The 12,956-nt window shown below is 59.2% G+C and overlaps 6 protein-coding genes across 6 annotated transcripts; 4 read left to right on the top strand and 2 right to left on the bottom strand.

Moving 5' to 3' along the window:
• Positions 1 to 317: 317 nt before the first annotated feature.
• Positions 318 to 1,781, top strand: PAN0_031c6225 (high-affinity zinc transporter of the plasma membrane; the record flags this gene model as incomplete). The annotated part of the gene is made up of 1 exon (XM_014798304.1): positions 318 to 1,781. One exon carries the CDS (start codon positions 318 to 320, stop codon positions 1,779 to 1,781), a length of 1,464 nt encoding a protein of 487 aa, XP_014653790.1.
• A 29-nt stretch (positions 1,782 to 1,810) lies between these two features.
• Positions 1,811 to 3,066, bottom strand: PAN0_031d6226 (acetoacetate decarboxylase; the record flags this gene model as incomplete). Its single annotated transcript, XM_014798305.1, has 3 exons — positions 1,811 to 1,836; positions 1,902 to 2,711; positions 2,784 to 3,066. 3 exons carry the CDS (start codon positions 3,064 to 3,066, stop codon positions 1,811 to 1,813), a joined length of 1,119 nt encoding a protein of 372 aa, XP_014653791.1.
• A 223-nt stretch (positions 3,067 to 3,289) lies between these two features.
• On the bottom strand, positions 3,290 to 3,883 carry PAN0_031d6227 (cupin 2 domain-containing protein; the record flags this gene model as incomplete). The annotated part of the gene is made up of 2 exons (XM_014798306.1): positions 3,290 to 3,676; positions 3,740 to 3,883. 2 exons carry the CDS (start codon positions 3,881 to 3,883, stop codon positions 3,290 to 3,292), a joined length of 531 nt encoding a protein of 176 aa, XP_014653792.1.
• Positions 3,884 to 5,030: 1,147 nt separating this feature from the next.
• Positions 5,031 to 6,263, top strand: PAN0_031c6228 (heme-thiolate peroxidase; the record flags this gene model as incomplete). The annotated part of the gene is made up of 1 exon (XM_014798307.1): positions 5,031 to 6,263. The coding sequence occupies one exon, from the start codon at positions 5,031 to 5,033 to the stop codon at positions 6,261 to 6,263; it is 1,233 nt and encodes a 410-aa protein (XP_014653793.1).
• Positions 6,264 to 6,730: 467 nt separating this feature from the next.
• Positions 6,731 to 11,842, top strand: PAN0_031c6229 (uncharacterized protein; the record flags this gene model as incomplete). The annotated part of the gene is made up of 1 exon (XM_014798308.1): positions 6,731 to 11,842. The coding sequence occupies one exon, from the start codon at positions 6,731 to 6,733 to the stop codon at positions 11,840 to 11,842; it is 5,112 nt and encodes a 1,703-aa protein (XP_014653794.1).
• A 311-nt stretch (positions 11,843 to 12,153) lies between these two features.
• On the top strand, positions 12,154 to 12,612 carry PAN0_031c6230 (uncharacterized protein; the record flags this gene model as incomplete). The annotated part of the gene is made up of 1 exon (XM_014798309.1): positions 12,154 to 12,612. One exon carries the CDS (start codon positions 12,154 to 12,156, stop codon positions 12,610 to 12,612), a length of 459 nt encoding a protein of 152 aa, XP_014653795.1.
• Between the last annotated feature and the right edge of the window lie 344 nt (positions 12,613 to 12,956).

A 12,956-nucleotide genomic window follows, 5' to 3' on the forward strand; every position in this document is an offset into this window, starting at 1 on the left:
AAAAAAAAAGGCTTGGCAACGACCCTTGTGGTTACGGGTTCGCTTCGAACGCACCGCACGCACACGACAGCGACCTCGTCGGTACATCTTGAATGCCAAGAACTCCCAGGCACCTGCATGGTTCGATGGCCTGTTCGACAGATCCATTCAAGGCCCGCTTCAAGGGACCGCTGAAAAAAAAATGTCGGATAGCGCTTCGGCTTCGGATCAGGGGCGCCTTGGTGGTTGCCGCCCTGGCTTCGAGTACTTAAACCCACCTTGCGTTGACCATCTTCTTCATGTCCCTCTCATACTCGGAACATTTGCGAGAAGAAAAGATGGTGCGATTCAGCAAGATCGGTAGCCAGGTGGCGGTGGTTTGCGCTGCGGTGCTGGTGGTTCGTACGGGCGCGCAGTCGATCACGACGGCCGTGACAGTCTCGGGCACGCCCACAACTACAGTCATCGCACCTTCGCCCACAGGACGAGGGCTGTGCGACTTCCACATCGACCACTGGGACTGCGACGCCAGCCAGCCCGAGGCCACCGCCAGCGCAACGCAGAGCGCGGCGGCTATCGAGCCGTCACCGGTGGGCCAGTTGTGCGAGCTGCACGTCGACCACTGGCACTGCGACTCGCCCACTGCCACTGCCGCCAACGCTGCCGCAGAACCAAGCCCCACCGGTCAGGGTGCCTGCCACCTGCACGGGGACCACTGGCACTGCGAAAACGAATCCGCCGACGAACATGAAGGTCATGATCACTCGGAAGACAGCCATGCCGGTCACAACCACGGCGGATCGCATGCGGGTCACAACCATGGTCCTTCCGCCGAATACGGCTGTGGACTCGCTCCGCCCGCTCCGTACGATATGAGCTTGCACATCGCGTCGATCTTCATCCTTCTGGCCGCCAGCGCGTTTGGTGCCTACCTTCCCATCCTGCTCTACTCCAAGACCGGGGCCAAGAGGTGGGGCCTATGGGCGAACGAGTTCTTCTTCATCTGCCGCCACTTTGGCACGGGCGTGATCCTCAGCACCGTCTTCGTGCACCTGCTCAGCCATGCACTCATCTACTGGAGCAACGAGTGCATCGGCGAGCTGACGTACGAGGCTCCTGCACCTGCCATTGCTATGGCGGCCGTATGGCTCGTCTGGGTCATCGACTTTTTCCTGCTGCGATCGCTGCGAAACCGCTCTGGCTCAGCGCGCACCTGCACCCACGAGATCGAAGACGCAGTGGACACCAAGGAGACTTCTTCGGCTGGGTCGGTCGAGGGCGAGGAGCGCTTTGGCGGGCTCACGTACGCACAGGCAAAGGTAGCCGAGTGGGACGTCTTCGCCATCGAAGCCGGCATCATCTTCCACTCGATCCTCATTGGCGTCACGCTCGGCGTTGCGACCGGGTCCGGATTCGTGGCTCTGCTCATCGCCATCGTCTTCCACCAGACATTCGAAGGTCTCGCTCTCGGATCTCGACTCTCGCTGCTCGTCTGGCGTGGGGTGGGCACGAAGCTGCTCATGGCTACCATGTACGTGCTCACCACGCCTGTGGGTATCGCCATCGGCATCGGAGTGCGCGAGACGTTCAACGGCAACAACTCGACCACACTCATCGTGCTCGGCACGCTATACTCGGTCAGCGCCGGTATCCTGCTCTACACTGCACTCGTCGAACTGCTCAGTGGCGATTTCATTCACAACCAGCAGATGCAGCGCGCCTCGCTGGCTCGTGCCATCGCCGCTGTTACCGCTGTCACCATCGGCGCAGCTGCCATGTCCGTCCTCGCAAAGTGGGCTTAGAATCATCCTCGTTGCTCTGGTTTACGATTTTACTTTTCAATGCGATGGTTTGCGGCTGTGAAAGAGGAACGTCAGCCGACGAATTGTGAGCACGGGGAATGGTGGGTGAGAAGGACGTACCGAGATCACTTGCGCCCTGGAAGGTGTGTAGTGCCACCTCTCTGCACGCACGCACCTTGAGACTCGCCAACGCATCCACCACATTGTACAGCGTCGGGAGCTGGTCGAACGATCCACGCTTCACGCTGAGCTTGACTGCGCCCTCGCAGAACTCATGTGTTCCCTCGGCTTTTTGATCCGGTTGCACCTGGACCACCGCTGGGCACACTTCATCGCCGCCACGGCTCAAGGGCGGAGCTTTGAACTCCAGCACCTTGGGCGGGCCAGGTGGGGGAGGGCAGAAAGTGGCGTAGTCCGCATCGCTCTTTCCGGGCTCTCCCACTGCCGGAACATAGCGCTGGTGAAGAATCCCATCCTTGGTCGGATGCGTATACCTCCTCGCATCCGGCTTCAGCGCAGGACTGTTCTGCACCGCATACGCAGTGAGCTCCATCTCGAGGCGGAGAAACTCGAATCCGCCCCATGCCAGAGTATGCACTCTGCTTTCCACCCCTTCCTTCTGGGAGACGATGGCGTTGGGGATTTCGGCGTAGACCTTTGGAAAGCCGAGTTCTTCGCGGCCGGTCGTGATGGGATCGGTAAAGTTCTCGAACAGCACCGCCATGTACGACGCCGTAATAGCAGGCTGTACGCGATTGCACACGATATCGTTGAGGTAGACGCCGAGCGTGTTGTACCCGCGCCCCGCGAGCCAGGGCAGATTGCGAAGCTCCATGACTTCGAACAGCACCGTTGGGTGCGTGACGCTGTCCGAGACCGTGTAGCCGGGAGGAAGCAGTGCTTCGACGCACTCGCGCTCCACCTCGACAACTATGCCTACCATCCCCCAACGAACGTGTCAGCACCGGGGATTGCAGGCAGGAATCACGAGGTTGGACTTACCGACGGTGGTGGTGCGGGCTTGCGACCAGTCGAATCGGCTCCCATCAGGTGCTTGGCGCGGCGAAGGTGCCGGTCCGAACCCAATCGGCGCGCGGTGGATGCCCTTTCTCGTCGTGCTCATCGTGGAGAACAGCCGACTCTGCAGCAATTTAGAGAAGACTTGGGAGGGATCAGCTGGTTTATATAAGATGGACGAGGGCACGGTGATGCGGGGAGCGCTGAAATCGAGGTGGGGTTCGGCAAGTGTGGGGAAACCCAGTAGCGCCGCGGAGATTGCCGCCATCTTTTCCGAACGTTGACCCCGCCGGGACTAGTCGGCCGGCCATCGTCCTTCTCAGTTCAGACGACGGCGCATGCTTAGAAGCAACATTAAGCCATTGGACCCCTTTTGCCACCCTGACCAACATTCAACGATGCAGCACGCTATGCTGACTTGCTCATACACTCCTCATCGCATGCTTGTCACTGGCAGACACTGTATTTCGACTAAACACGATCTCGACATCTTACTCCTGACCGGGGAAGCCGTGATCGCTGAGCTGCTTTCCATCGATGACGATCTGCTTGGACGAGAGCAGAATAAATGCGATCCTGGTCCACTGATTCGTGTTGTTCCTCCACAGATGGTTGGTACCCCTCTGAACGCACGTATCGCTCTGTCGAAGCGTCCTCTTCTCGCCCGAATCGAGCTCCAGCTCCACCTCGCCAAAGATTACGATCCCGTAATCCAGCGTCTGGGTGCGGTGCATGGGGCTGCAGCATCCAGGAGGGATATCGACAAACCTCACCACGGAGCCGTCGTCGTTATGCGACCTGCCCGAGAAAATCGGCTTCTTGGCTCCATCTCCCGGCAGCGTGTTGTCAATCGGCCACGAATTCGTACTCCACATGACCTGCATTCCCAAAATGTCAGCATCTTGTAACGAAATAGCGGGGTGACAGGAGGGAGGACTTACTGCAAAGTGGGCGTGCTCGGGAGTGCAGTCCAGACGCTCGATCTCGTCGTCCTTGTCGATGATCGAGACACCTTGAGCATCGTGTCCCGTAACAATGCGACGGATACCCCCAACAGGAGCTCCTTCGGCAGACTGAATGGCCATGATGAATTGTTGGAACAAAGACTGAAAAGCGATTACGAGATGGGTGCAGGTGGGGAGAAAGGAACGCACAGCACAGGCAGGATTGAAGCTATTTATTCCTCCAGGACATGCTGCGAGGCAAGTCTGAGCTCGGCAGACAGCATCGCAGCCGCAGCTTGGGGGTCCAGCCGGAGGGATTGTGCAGCATGCGCGGTCGTGGTGGAGAGAGTGTGGGGTCGAACGCCGGGCCAAGTGGGGGCGACACCCCCGCAAACCCCGCTTCGGCTCACCGACACAGAGCTGACGATCCGCTTTCCCGATTGCCTTTTTTTTTGGACCCTTTTTTTTCCGGAGATACTTTTTTTACTCGCCGACAAAGGGAGAGCTCATATGAAGTCAACCGCGACGGGTTCTCGGCATCGCTGATGATGTATGATGGAGCAGAGGCTTGCCCGCAACAAAGTGAGATCGAGCACCCAAATGGAGATCACTGCGATGCCTACTTTTGTTCGGGCAAAGTCAAAGCGATCGTTGGTAGATCCGGAATCAGATCCTGAAACGACGATGAAGGCATCGAGATGAAGGTGAGACCCGAGCCCTGTTCCAGATGACATGCTGATTGACATGTCAGACGATCTGAACGCCACGTGAGGATCAGCTCGGGTCGTTTCAACCTCGGATTCGAGACGAACTCATGCGTGGATCAGCTACCCAACCTCGCGCCTTACTCGATCGAGTTCTTGCTGCCATGCTAGCTCCGGCAAAGCTTCTTTCGAAGAACTTGTTCTGACATGAAGCCCACCTAGATGGATACTCCTGACACTATCATAGCAGCTCGGATGCTGCTTTTGTAATCTCGATGACCGCATCATGTAGAGCTTGGCTGTAGTGCCAGGCTTGTGAGCAGCATGCTTATAGCGTCTGGCGCCGGTCGCTACAGCCACTATGCCTGCCCGCATGGCGTTGGAGGATGCTTGAGCGAGAGCCAAGGTAGCCAGATCGAGTAGTCGGGCGCAGCTTGGCGTCTACAATGAGACTCCGGCTGGCAAGATATAAATCTACACCTCGCAATCGTCTGCCGTATCTTGCCCCCTCCCTCGCTCTTGACACATCTGTCCAGCCTTGCTCGTCTTCTGTCCCCTCCTCCATCGAGCCTTAAGCATCGGGTATGAAGCTTTGCATGAGACTGCCACTCCTGGCTTCGGCCGCCTTGATGGTGATGCCGACGCTGGCATTCCCCAACCTCGGTGCCATGATGGCTCCCGGCCCCAACGGCGCGCCTTCGCACTTCGAGAAGCGTCTGCTCTCCGCGGACCCATTTCAGCTGGGCGACCTGATCAGCGACCTCAAGAGCAAGGTCTCGGAGCTGACCAAGGAGGCCAAAGTGAACGATGCAGGCGAGCTGCTCAACACCAAGATCACCGACATCACTGCGGAGAAGATCTACGCGACGTTTGGAGTTCGACGCGATGGTGGGCTTCTTCCACCTGCCGAGGATGCTGCACACCCCTGGCAACCACCGCCTCAGGGAGCCAAGCGAGGCCCGTGTCCGGGTCTCAACACCATCGCCAACCACGGCTACATTCCACGAAGCGGAGTGGTGAACCCCATCGAGCTGCTGGTTGGCACGTTCAACGGGCTGAATCTGAGTCCGGATCTGGCGGCCATCCTTGCGGGGATCGCATTTGTGGGGATGGGCGACTTGCTGCAGATGAAGCTCTCCATCGGAGATCGATACGGTCTCGGAAGTGGACTTAGCCACCACGGCATTATGGAAGGCGATGGATCGGTGACCCGCAAAGACCACTACTTTGGAAATAGCTGGGATGCAGACCCGCAGTTGGTGGCGCAGTTTATCAACGAGACCAACACCTACGGCAACGGTAATGTCGACGTTATCTCCCTCGCCCACTCTCGCTATCGTGCTTGGGACGACAGTCGCCACAACAACCCGGATTTCGACTTCAACCCATGGCGTATGCTGGTTGCGTACGGCGAGAGTGGGTTTGTGCACGAGGCACTTCGAGGTTCGTCGGCCAAGTTTGACGAGTGCATGATCAAGAGCTGGTTCCTCAATGAACGATTCCCCGAGGGCTGGAGCAAGCGACTCGTTCCCGTATCGACGCCCGAGATTCTTGCGTGGGCAGGCATCATCGAGCTTGCCAAACCGACCATCCCGGGCTGGAGCGTAGGCAAGAAGGGCGCCTTTGTGCCTCTGCCAACCACCGACGCTGCGTACAAGGAGCTCGCCTCGCTCATCGACCCCAAGACCTCCGGAGCTACACTGGGAGAGCTTGTGTGTGCGGCCGGTAATGCCGTGCTGGGCTTCTTCCCAACGCCCATCACCAATCTGCTCGGCAACTTTGGCATCAACGGCGTCGGCTCCACCCTCAAGTGCTAGATCTATGCCATTTGAACGAATTGTCTGTACATATCACCTCTAGTCTCTACTAATACATGTGCTTCGATCACACTTCAACCGATGTGCTATCGTATCGGGTCGGCCGTCGTGATGGGAGTGTGACTCGAGGAGGTTGGCGGCTGAGCCGTTCCGAGACTGGCGAGGGTGATTTTGACAGGTTGACAGCGTTCGGTCGGGAAATCGGATGCAGGTGTGACTTTTGGGAATTTTCGCCCCCCGCACCTGCGCAACCGACTCAGCCATTTTTGTGACGGCCAAAAGAAGAGGCGGGAGAGAGACCCTGGCTAAGTGATCCAAGCGCAGCAGTCAGGGTTCGTGTCCAGCCTTTCCTTTAGCTCTAGCTCATCTCGGAAGCTGCTCAATCCCTCCATCTTTCCCATCATCCTCACCAGCCACATCAGAAACGGTCGAAGTTCAGTCGGCTTTTCCGCAAAAAGCTGACAATGATGACCGCCTCGGAAGCTCCGGTGCGCCTGGACGTGCAGCTGCTCAGTCGCGCCTCGAGTGCGGACGTGGTGGAATACTTGCGCGACCAGCTGCGGCTGCATCCCGAGCCAGCCGTGCGTCGCTCGGTGCTTCACTTCATCACAATCGATGCTGTGCCGCCGACCATCTCGCGCATCTGGCTCGAGACGGCGCGCGAGCCCGATACACTCCGCGAGGCACTCCATCAGAATCACTCGGCGTTGCTCCGAAGCCAGGCCATCCGCCGACTCGCAAGCGTGCTGCGTGGCACGCACTGGAGAGCCACCTGGGATGCGCTCGGCTCGACCGAAGGCATCGCTCAACTGCTCTCACGCTTCTCTGTCTGTCACATCCGCCAGGCAACAAAGGCGATCGGACGCAACGTCAAGGGCATCGACGCTCATCACAAGGCGCAAAAGAGGCAGGCCATCTCTGAGCTGCTCCTCCACCTCGTTCCCTCGATCCGATCCTCCTCCTACCAAGCCTCGACCCAAGCTGGAAGTTCTCCGGAAAAGCGCGACCTCATCAAAGCCTACGCTGATCTCTTGCCTGCATGCACTCCCGAATTGGTGCATCGTGTGCTCTTCGATGCCGCGCACGGTGTGCCCCTTCACGGTCCTCAGGCCACTCTGCTTCGAGAACACCATCAGGTCTTCCTCGATCGCGCCTCGCAGCCTGGATCCAACATCTTCGAGTCGAACTGGGCGGATCACGCTTCGCATCGACTGGAGGTGGTCTACGCTGTCGTCTTTCCCGCCGCTGGTCAGCACGACTTTGGCTCTGTGAAGCCATTCCTCTCACTGGCTCTCTCCAGTCTTGTCAAACAACTTCCCACATCCTCCAACTCGCTTCGCAGAGTCAGGCAGAAGTATGCCGGCCCGCTCTCCAACCTTCTCCACAGGCTCGTTGCCTGTCCTCATTGGTCGCTGCACGATCGCCGCGCTGCATTTGACCTCATCCTCGATACCCTACAAACCCACTCCAAAGACCATTACACTATCAGAAATGTTCTGTGGGAGCAAGCGGCTCAGCTCTGGGCCGAATCGCCCGAGCTCTTCCAGCCTGTCCTTCTTCGCGCTCTCAACATGGCTTCCCGATCTCCGCGCTACCTTTGCTTCTCGCAGGTCCAATCTAGCGTCCCCTCAATCAAGAGGTGGGAGCTGCTCAAACTCATCCAGCGCTCGGATCCCGTCTGTCCAATCGACCTCGACCAGGATGCCGGACTCAAGGAGCTCCTCACCCATCGCAACGCCAAGCGCTGGTCTTTCGGCATCTTCCAGGCTCTGCCCCCACAGCAGGCTCTCAAGTTGCTCGAACGGCTCGCCGTTCATTTGCCCCGTGACGAATTGATCTCGATGGGTGGAACATCGGGCTACTCGATACTCGGCGTCGGCTCGGAACACGGCTATCTCGATTTCGACATGGCTCGCTTCGAGCTCGATCCTTCCGTCGACGCGCAAGAGCGATCCAAGTGCTCAAACGATGCCATCGAAGAACGCAAGCGCAAGATCGCAAACAGCTCCGATCCCGACGATCGCGAGACTCTGGCGCGTCAGGCTCTCTGCTGGGCCACCTGCAGCCGCTCGTACGAGCTCTACACCAATACCGTCGTGTGGATGCGCCGCTTCGTTCGCGATGTCCACGTCGCCCGCTCCATCTTCACGGCGTGGGCCATCCATACAAAGGAGGCCACCTCGCTTCTCTCGGGAATTCCGCAGCGACCCGATGCCTCGCTGACAGTCGACACGGTGCGCAACGACATCGTCCAAGCCAATCGCGCCATCTGGGAGTGGTTCGAACTCGTGCGCGCAGCAGCTCCTGAACCCAGCTTCAAAGCAAGTGACTTCACAGGTGCCAGCTTGATCATCCTTGTTGTCGTCATCGAACGCATGCGTAGGATCGAGCGTCTGCAGGCTTGCTTGGGACTTGACGCAGATCAGATCTCGGCGCTCGTATGGGATGACACGGTCAGCCTATTGATACGCATCGAAGAGATCTGCATCGACCCAGCCTTCCGTCGTCTCGAGCTGTACGACATCGCCGGTCCCCTCGCCATGCGTGCCAACAACTACGCACGCTCGTTGCCTGGCATCCACGTTCGCACCATTGCCGGACTCTCCTTTGTTGAGAAACTTCACGCAGCCAGAGATGCGCTTTGGAAATCCCATCGGATCTCACTCAACCCCTCGGTAGCGAGCCTTCCTCGCGGTGTTCCTCACGGCCTGCCACTTCACGTGGCTCCAGTCATGTGGAACTTGGACCAAGTCCTTCCTCAAGCTGCCGCAAGCCCCTTGCTGCGAACAGCGCGATCTATCGTGTTCGCCGAGCCTCAAACAGCCATGCAGCCGCTACCGGACGACGAGGAGACACTCGATGCTATTGGGGGACACCATGAGGACTGGGCTTTTGCATTGCTCCTGCTGCTCAAGGCTGAACAGGGCAAAGCTGCAAAGCTTCAGCTTATGAGAGAGGCGTGGCTTCACGCTACTCGCAAGCTTGCAGACTCGAGGCTCTCGCGCGACGAAGCGGAAACATGGTGGTTAACAGAGGTCTTTGAGCCTGCCGCCCGCAAAAAGATGTTTCCGAATCCACGAAAATTCGCTCAATGCGCTCCAGCTCTGCAGTTGCCAGACGCGCTTGCACCGGACGCTGTGACATGGGCTCCAAACGCTCTCTTGGTGCAAGCCCCCAAGCGCTCACAGAAGGCACCCATGACTGTCCTCGACACCATAATCGGCCAGGATGTGCTTGGCGGGCTTCAAGACGGCAGCCTCTGTCGGTCTGCCTCTGCTTCGGAGAATCGTAGCTGGAATCGCAGCGACGCGCTGGAGAAGCGAAGGCAAGCTGTACAAGCGTTGAAGGCGGGCATCGTCGGGTCCGGCCCCCGCAACCAGCCTAGGGAGACCGTGCGGAGCTTTGTGGAGGCGCATGCTGCGTTGCGTCTGCTCCTGCTGGACCACAACTGCCCTGATGGCGACACTTTGGAACTGCCGTTCCCCAGTCAGAACCAGGTCCGATACCCGCAACTGGTGCTAAGCGAAGCATTCCTGAAGACACCCGAGTCGAAGCTGGGTCTGGACCAAGACGTGCGACAGTGGCTAATGCCCGTGGTGAGCATCGCACCGCCATCACTCTTGCGACGCTTGGCTGAACGGGCACTTGCTGCGCGAGCAGACGGGCGTTTGCCAAAGACGTCGCGTCTGGCTCTTGACCTCGTGCTGTGCCTGCAGGCGGGCGACCGACCACGTGAGGCGCTGCCACTGGTGCTCAAGATCGTGCTCGAGAACAGAGACGACAGCTCGTGGCACCGCATTCTCTTCTCCAAAGGATACCTCGAAAGACTCTGCGCTCAAGACGCCCGGGATGCGGTGCAAGGCCTGGCGCGCGAGATCCTCGCCCGCACTGGGGTCCCCAGCACGCAGCCGAACACGGACGGGCCGAGCATCAAGGTCTCGACGGTCAAGCTGCTTGCCCAAGCCATGGAGGGAGCCGAGTATGTCGCTCCGTCGGACGCTATCGAAATTCTGATGCAGCTACTGGATCGCGCCAAACACGCCGACATTCGTCACGCCGCTCTGGAGGCGTTGCTCGCATCTGTTTGCGGGCGACCCAGTACGTCGGACGCTGCGTCGACAGCGCTGCGAGATGGATTGCAAAGGCTGGTTCCGATCTTGGCTGCGCTGGACGAGACGCGACCGGAGGAATCGGCTCTGCCATGGGCTGAAGGGGCCCTGCCGCACATCTGCGAGGGCCCAGCAACGGCTCGAAAGGACGTGGTGGGGATGCGCCAACTGCCGCGAACTTGGGAGCTTGTGATGAACGCACTCTCGACCTACAAGGCGTGGGCCGCTGTGCTGATGCAGACGGTGGTAGTTCCGGCGATCGAGCAGTCAATCGAACTGCACCGACGATGGCTGGATCGCTTTCTGCGCGAGCACGACGCATCGATCGAGAGTGTGGCGCTGCCAGTGCCTCCAGTCAAGGTGCAGATCCTGAAGAGGCTGGTGCGGGAACACGCGTATTTGACGCCCGACTGGATGGTGCAGCTATACTGCGACTATCTGCGGGCTCTCGTTAGTCCGACAGCCAAAGTGCGCGAGATCAACCGTGCTCTCAAAGAGAGGCAGGACAACGCGGCGAGGCACTGGTTGGCCGCATACGAGACGCCGGCCGTCTCATCGTCGTCGCACGATTGGCAGCTGGGATCACTGCCATTCCTTTCGCCGTTCGTAAAGAGCCTCGTGGAAGGCGCGCCTGAGGATGTCGACGTGGTCGAGATGGTGCGAAGCCACGCCGAGAGCATCGATGCAGCGTCTCGAGCGGTGCTGGAAGCGATGGAGATCGTGCTAGAGGTGAAGCGCGTCGACTTGGCCGCGCTCCGCTACTTGCTGCAAGCGCTAGCTCCGCCGCCGAGGAAGAGCGCACGGATAGCGGTCGCACAGATGCGCGCCTGGACGCGGTGCGTGCGACCGATTTTGGCGGAGATGGTGGAGAGGATCGATGCGCTGCGCACGCCAGCGTGGCAACGCAATCCCGAGCGTCGACCGGCAAGGCTGCCGAGCACTTTGGAATACCGGCTGTGGCTGCTACCGTATCCGTCGTGCGACGAGGCGGAAGGAGCGACCAAACTCGCACAGCAATGCCGCGAGTTTGGTCAGGCGCTGGGGGAACATATCGAGATGTTGGTGGCGCAAGCGGTGCCTTGCCACGAGGAGATGGAGCGGCTGCACCAAGCGGCGATGGGATGTCCCGCCAAGCAGCGGGGCCTGATTGCGACGGCCGTGGGCGTATGGCACGGAGAGGAACTTCCGGACGCGACGAGCCGCATGCTGGTGCGGAGTCACTGCATCGATCTTGCGGCCAAGCTGGTGTTTGCCGCCGAGCTGCCTGGCGAGAGCGAGGCGTGGCTGGGGGAGCTCAAGAGTATGGTGGAAGGGTGGGCGCGGAGCGAAGTCGAGTGGATTCGCGAGAGGGCGCAAAGGCTGGCGGTGCCAGATCTGGACTTTTTGGAGTATGCCGACGCTGCGATCGGCGATGTGGTGCGTGCGGTGGTGCCTCACGAGGAGGAGCCTGACGAGTTGGAGATATGGTGACGGGACAGAGGGAGGCTTGAACCGAATGCTGATGTGAATGCCAGAAACATGCCGGTGAGCTGTGACTGTAGCGAGTGTGATCAGTACAATGTGATTTGAGAGAGAAGCGCCGTGTAATCACACTGAGTCGACGCGCAATGGTGGGGAGCGGTGGGGAGCGGTGAGTGGCGAGGCGGGAGTGGGGAAGTGAAGTGGGGGCGGGCGGCGGCGTGGGAGATTGTGACTTGCTATATCACCACCATGTGGTGTTGCCAAAGTGGGTTGAGCGCTTCTCATTGCGGAAAAGCCGAAGCGATCTTGAGCTTTTTACCATGAGCTCATCCACTCCATCCACTGCAGCCAGCGGCTCGCGAGGTCGGGATCGAGGTCGAGGACGCGGAAGAGGCGGTCGTAAAGGCATTGGCACAAGGTCAATCGGTGGCCCAGAGCTAAGGGCAAGAACGCTAGCTGCAGCAGCTGCTGCATCTGCATCGAATCAATCATGCGCCGCGGGTCCTCATCGCTCGGAAGAGACCGTTCATGCAGCTACGGAGGCGACCCAGTCACGCAGCTCGTCGCTAACATCGTTGACATCCTCGACGCCGTCTATCGAATTCGTCTCGCCGCCAGCTTCACCCCCCAACACCAACAATCGCGAAGTCATCACCATCTCGTCGTCACCCAGCCCTCCGCCATCGAGACAATCCACCTCCGACAACGAGTCGAGCTCGGACGAATCGTCCGATGCACCACGCCATCTCGGCATCACGCAACTTGAGGCAAGCCGTTGACAAATGGACCTCAAGAAAAGCTCGACCTTCCAGGATCCGCGCTGGTTTGAGCCGTCGAGTTACGATGCAGCTCGACCTGCAGGAGGGGATGAATCGGCTCTATAAGATCGAGCCACCCGATTCTTATGCATCGGAGGATTTTTGGCGCCAACACCCGGTTCGGTCCATGCAGCTCGGTAGCAGCCCAGAAAAGGAGAAAAAAAGGAAAGTTGGGGCGGCGCGTAAAAAAAAGCTCCGAGTTTTTCGAAGCGAAGAAGCCGAAGCTGCAGCTGCCGCCACTGCACTCATGCATGCACTCATGCACTCGACAGCTTTCACCAGCCCAAGCAGGACAGCACGACGCC

This window comes from Moesziomyces antarcticus, assembly GCF_000747765.1.
Source record: "Moesziomyces antarcticus DNA, scaffold: scaffold_v10031, strain JCM 10317, whole genome shotgun sequence".
Classification (NCBI taxonomy): domain Eukaryota; kingdom Fungi; phylum Basidiomycota; class Ustilaginomycetes; order Ustilaginales; family Ustilaginaceae; genus Moesziomyces; species Moesziomyces antarcticus.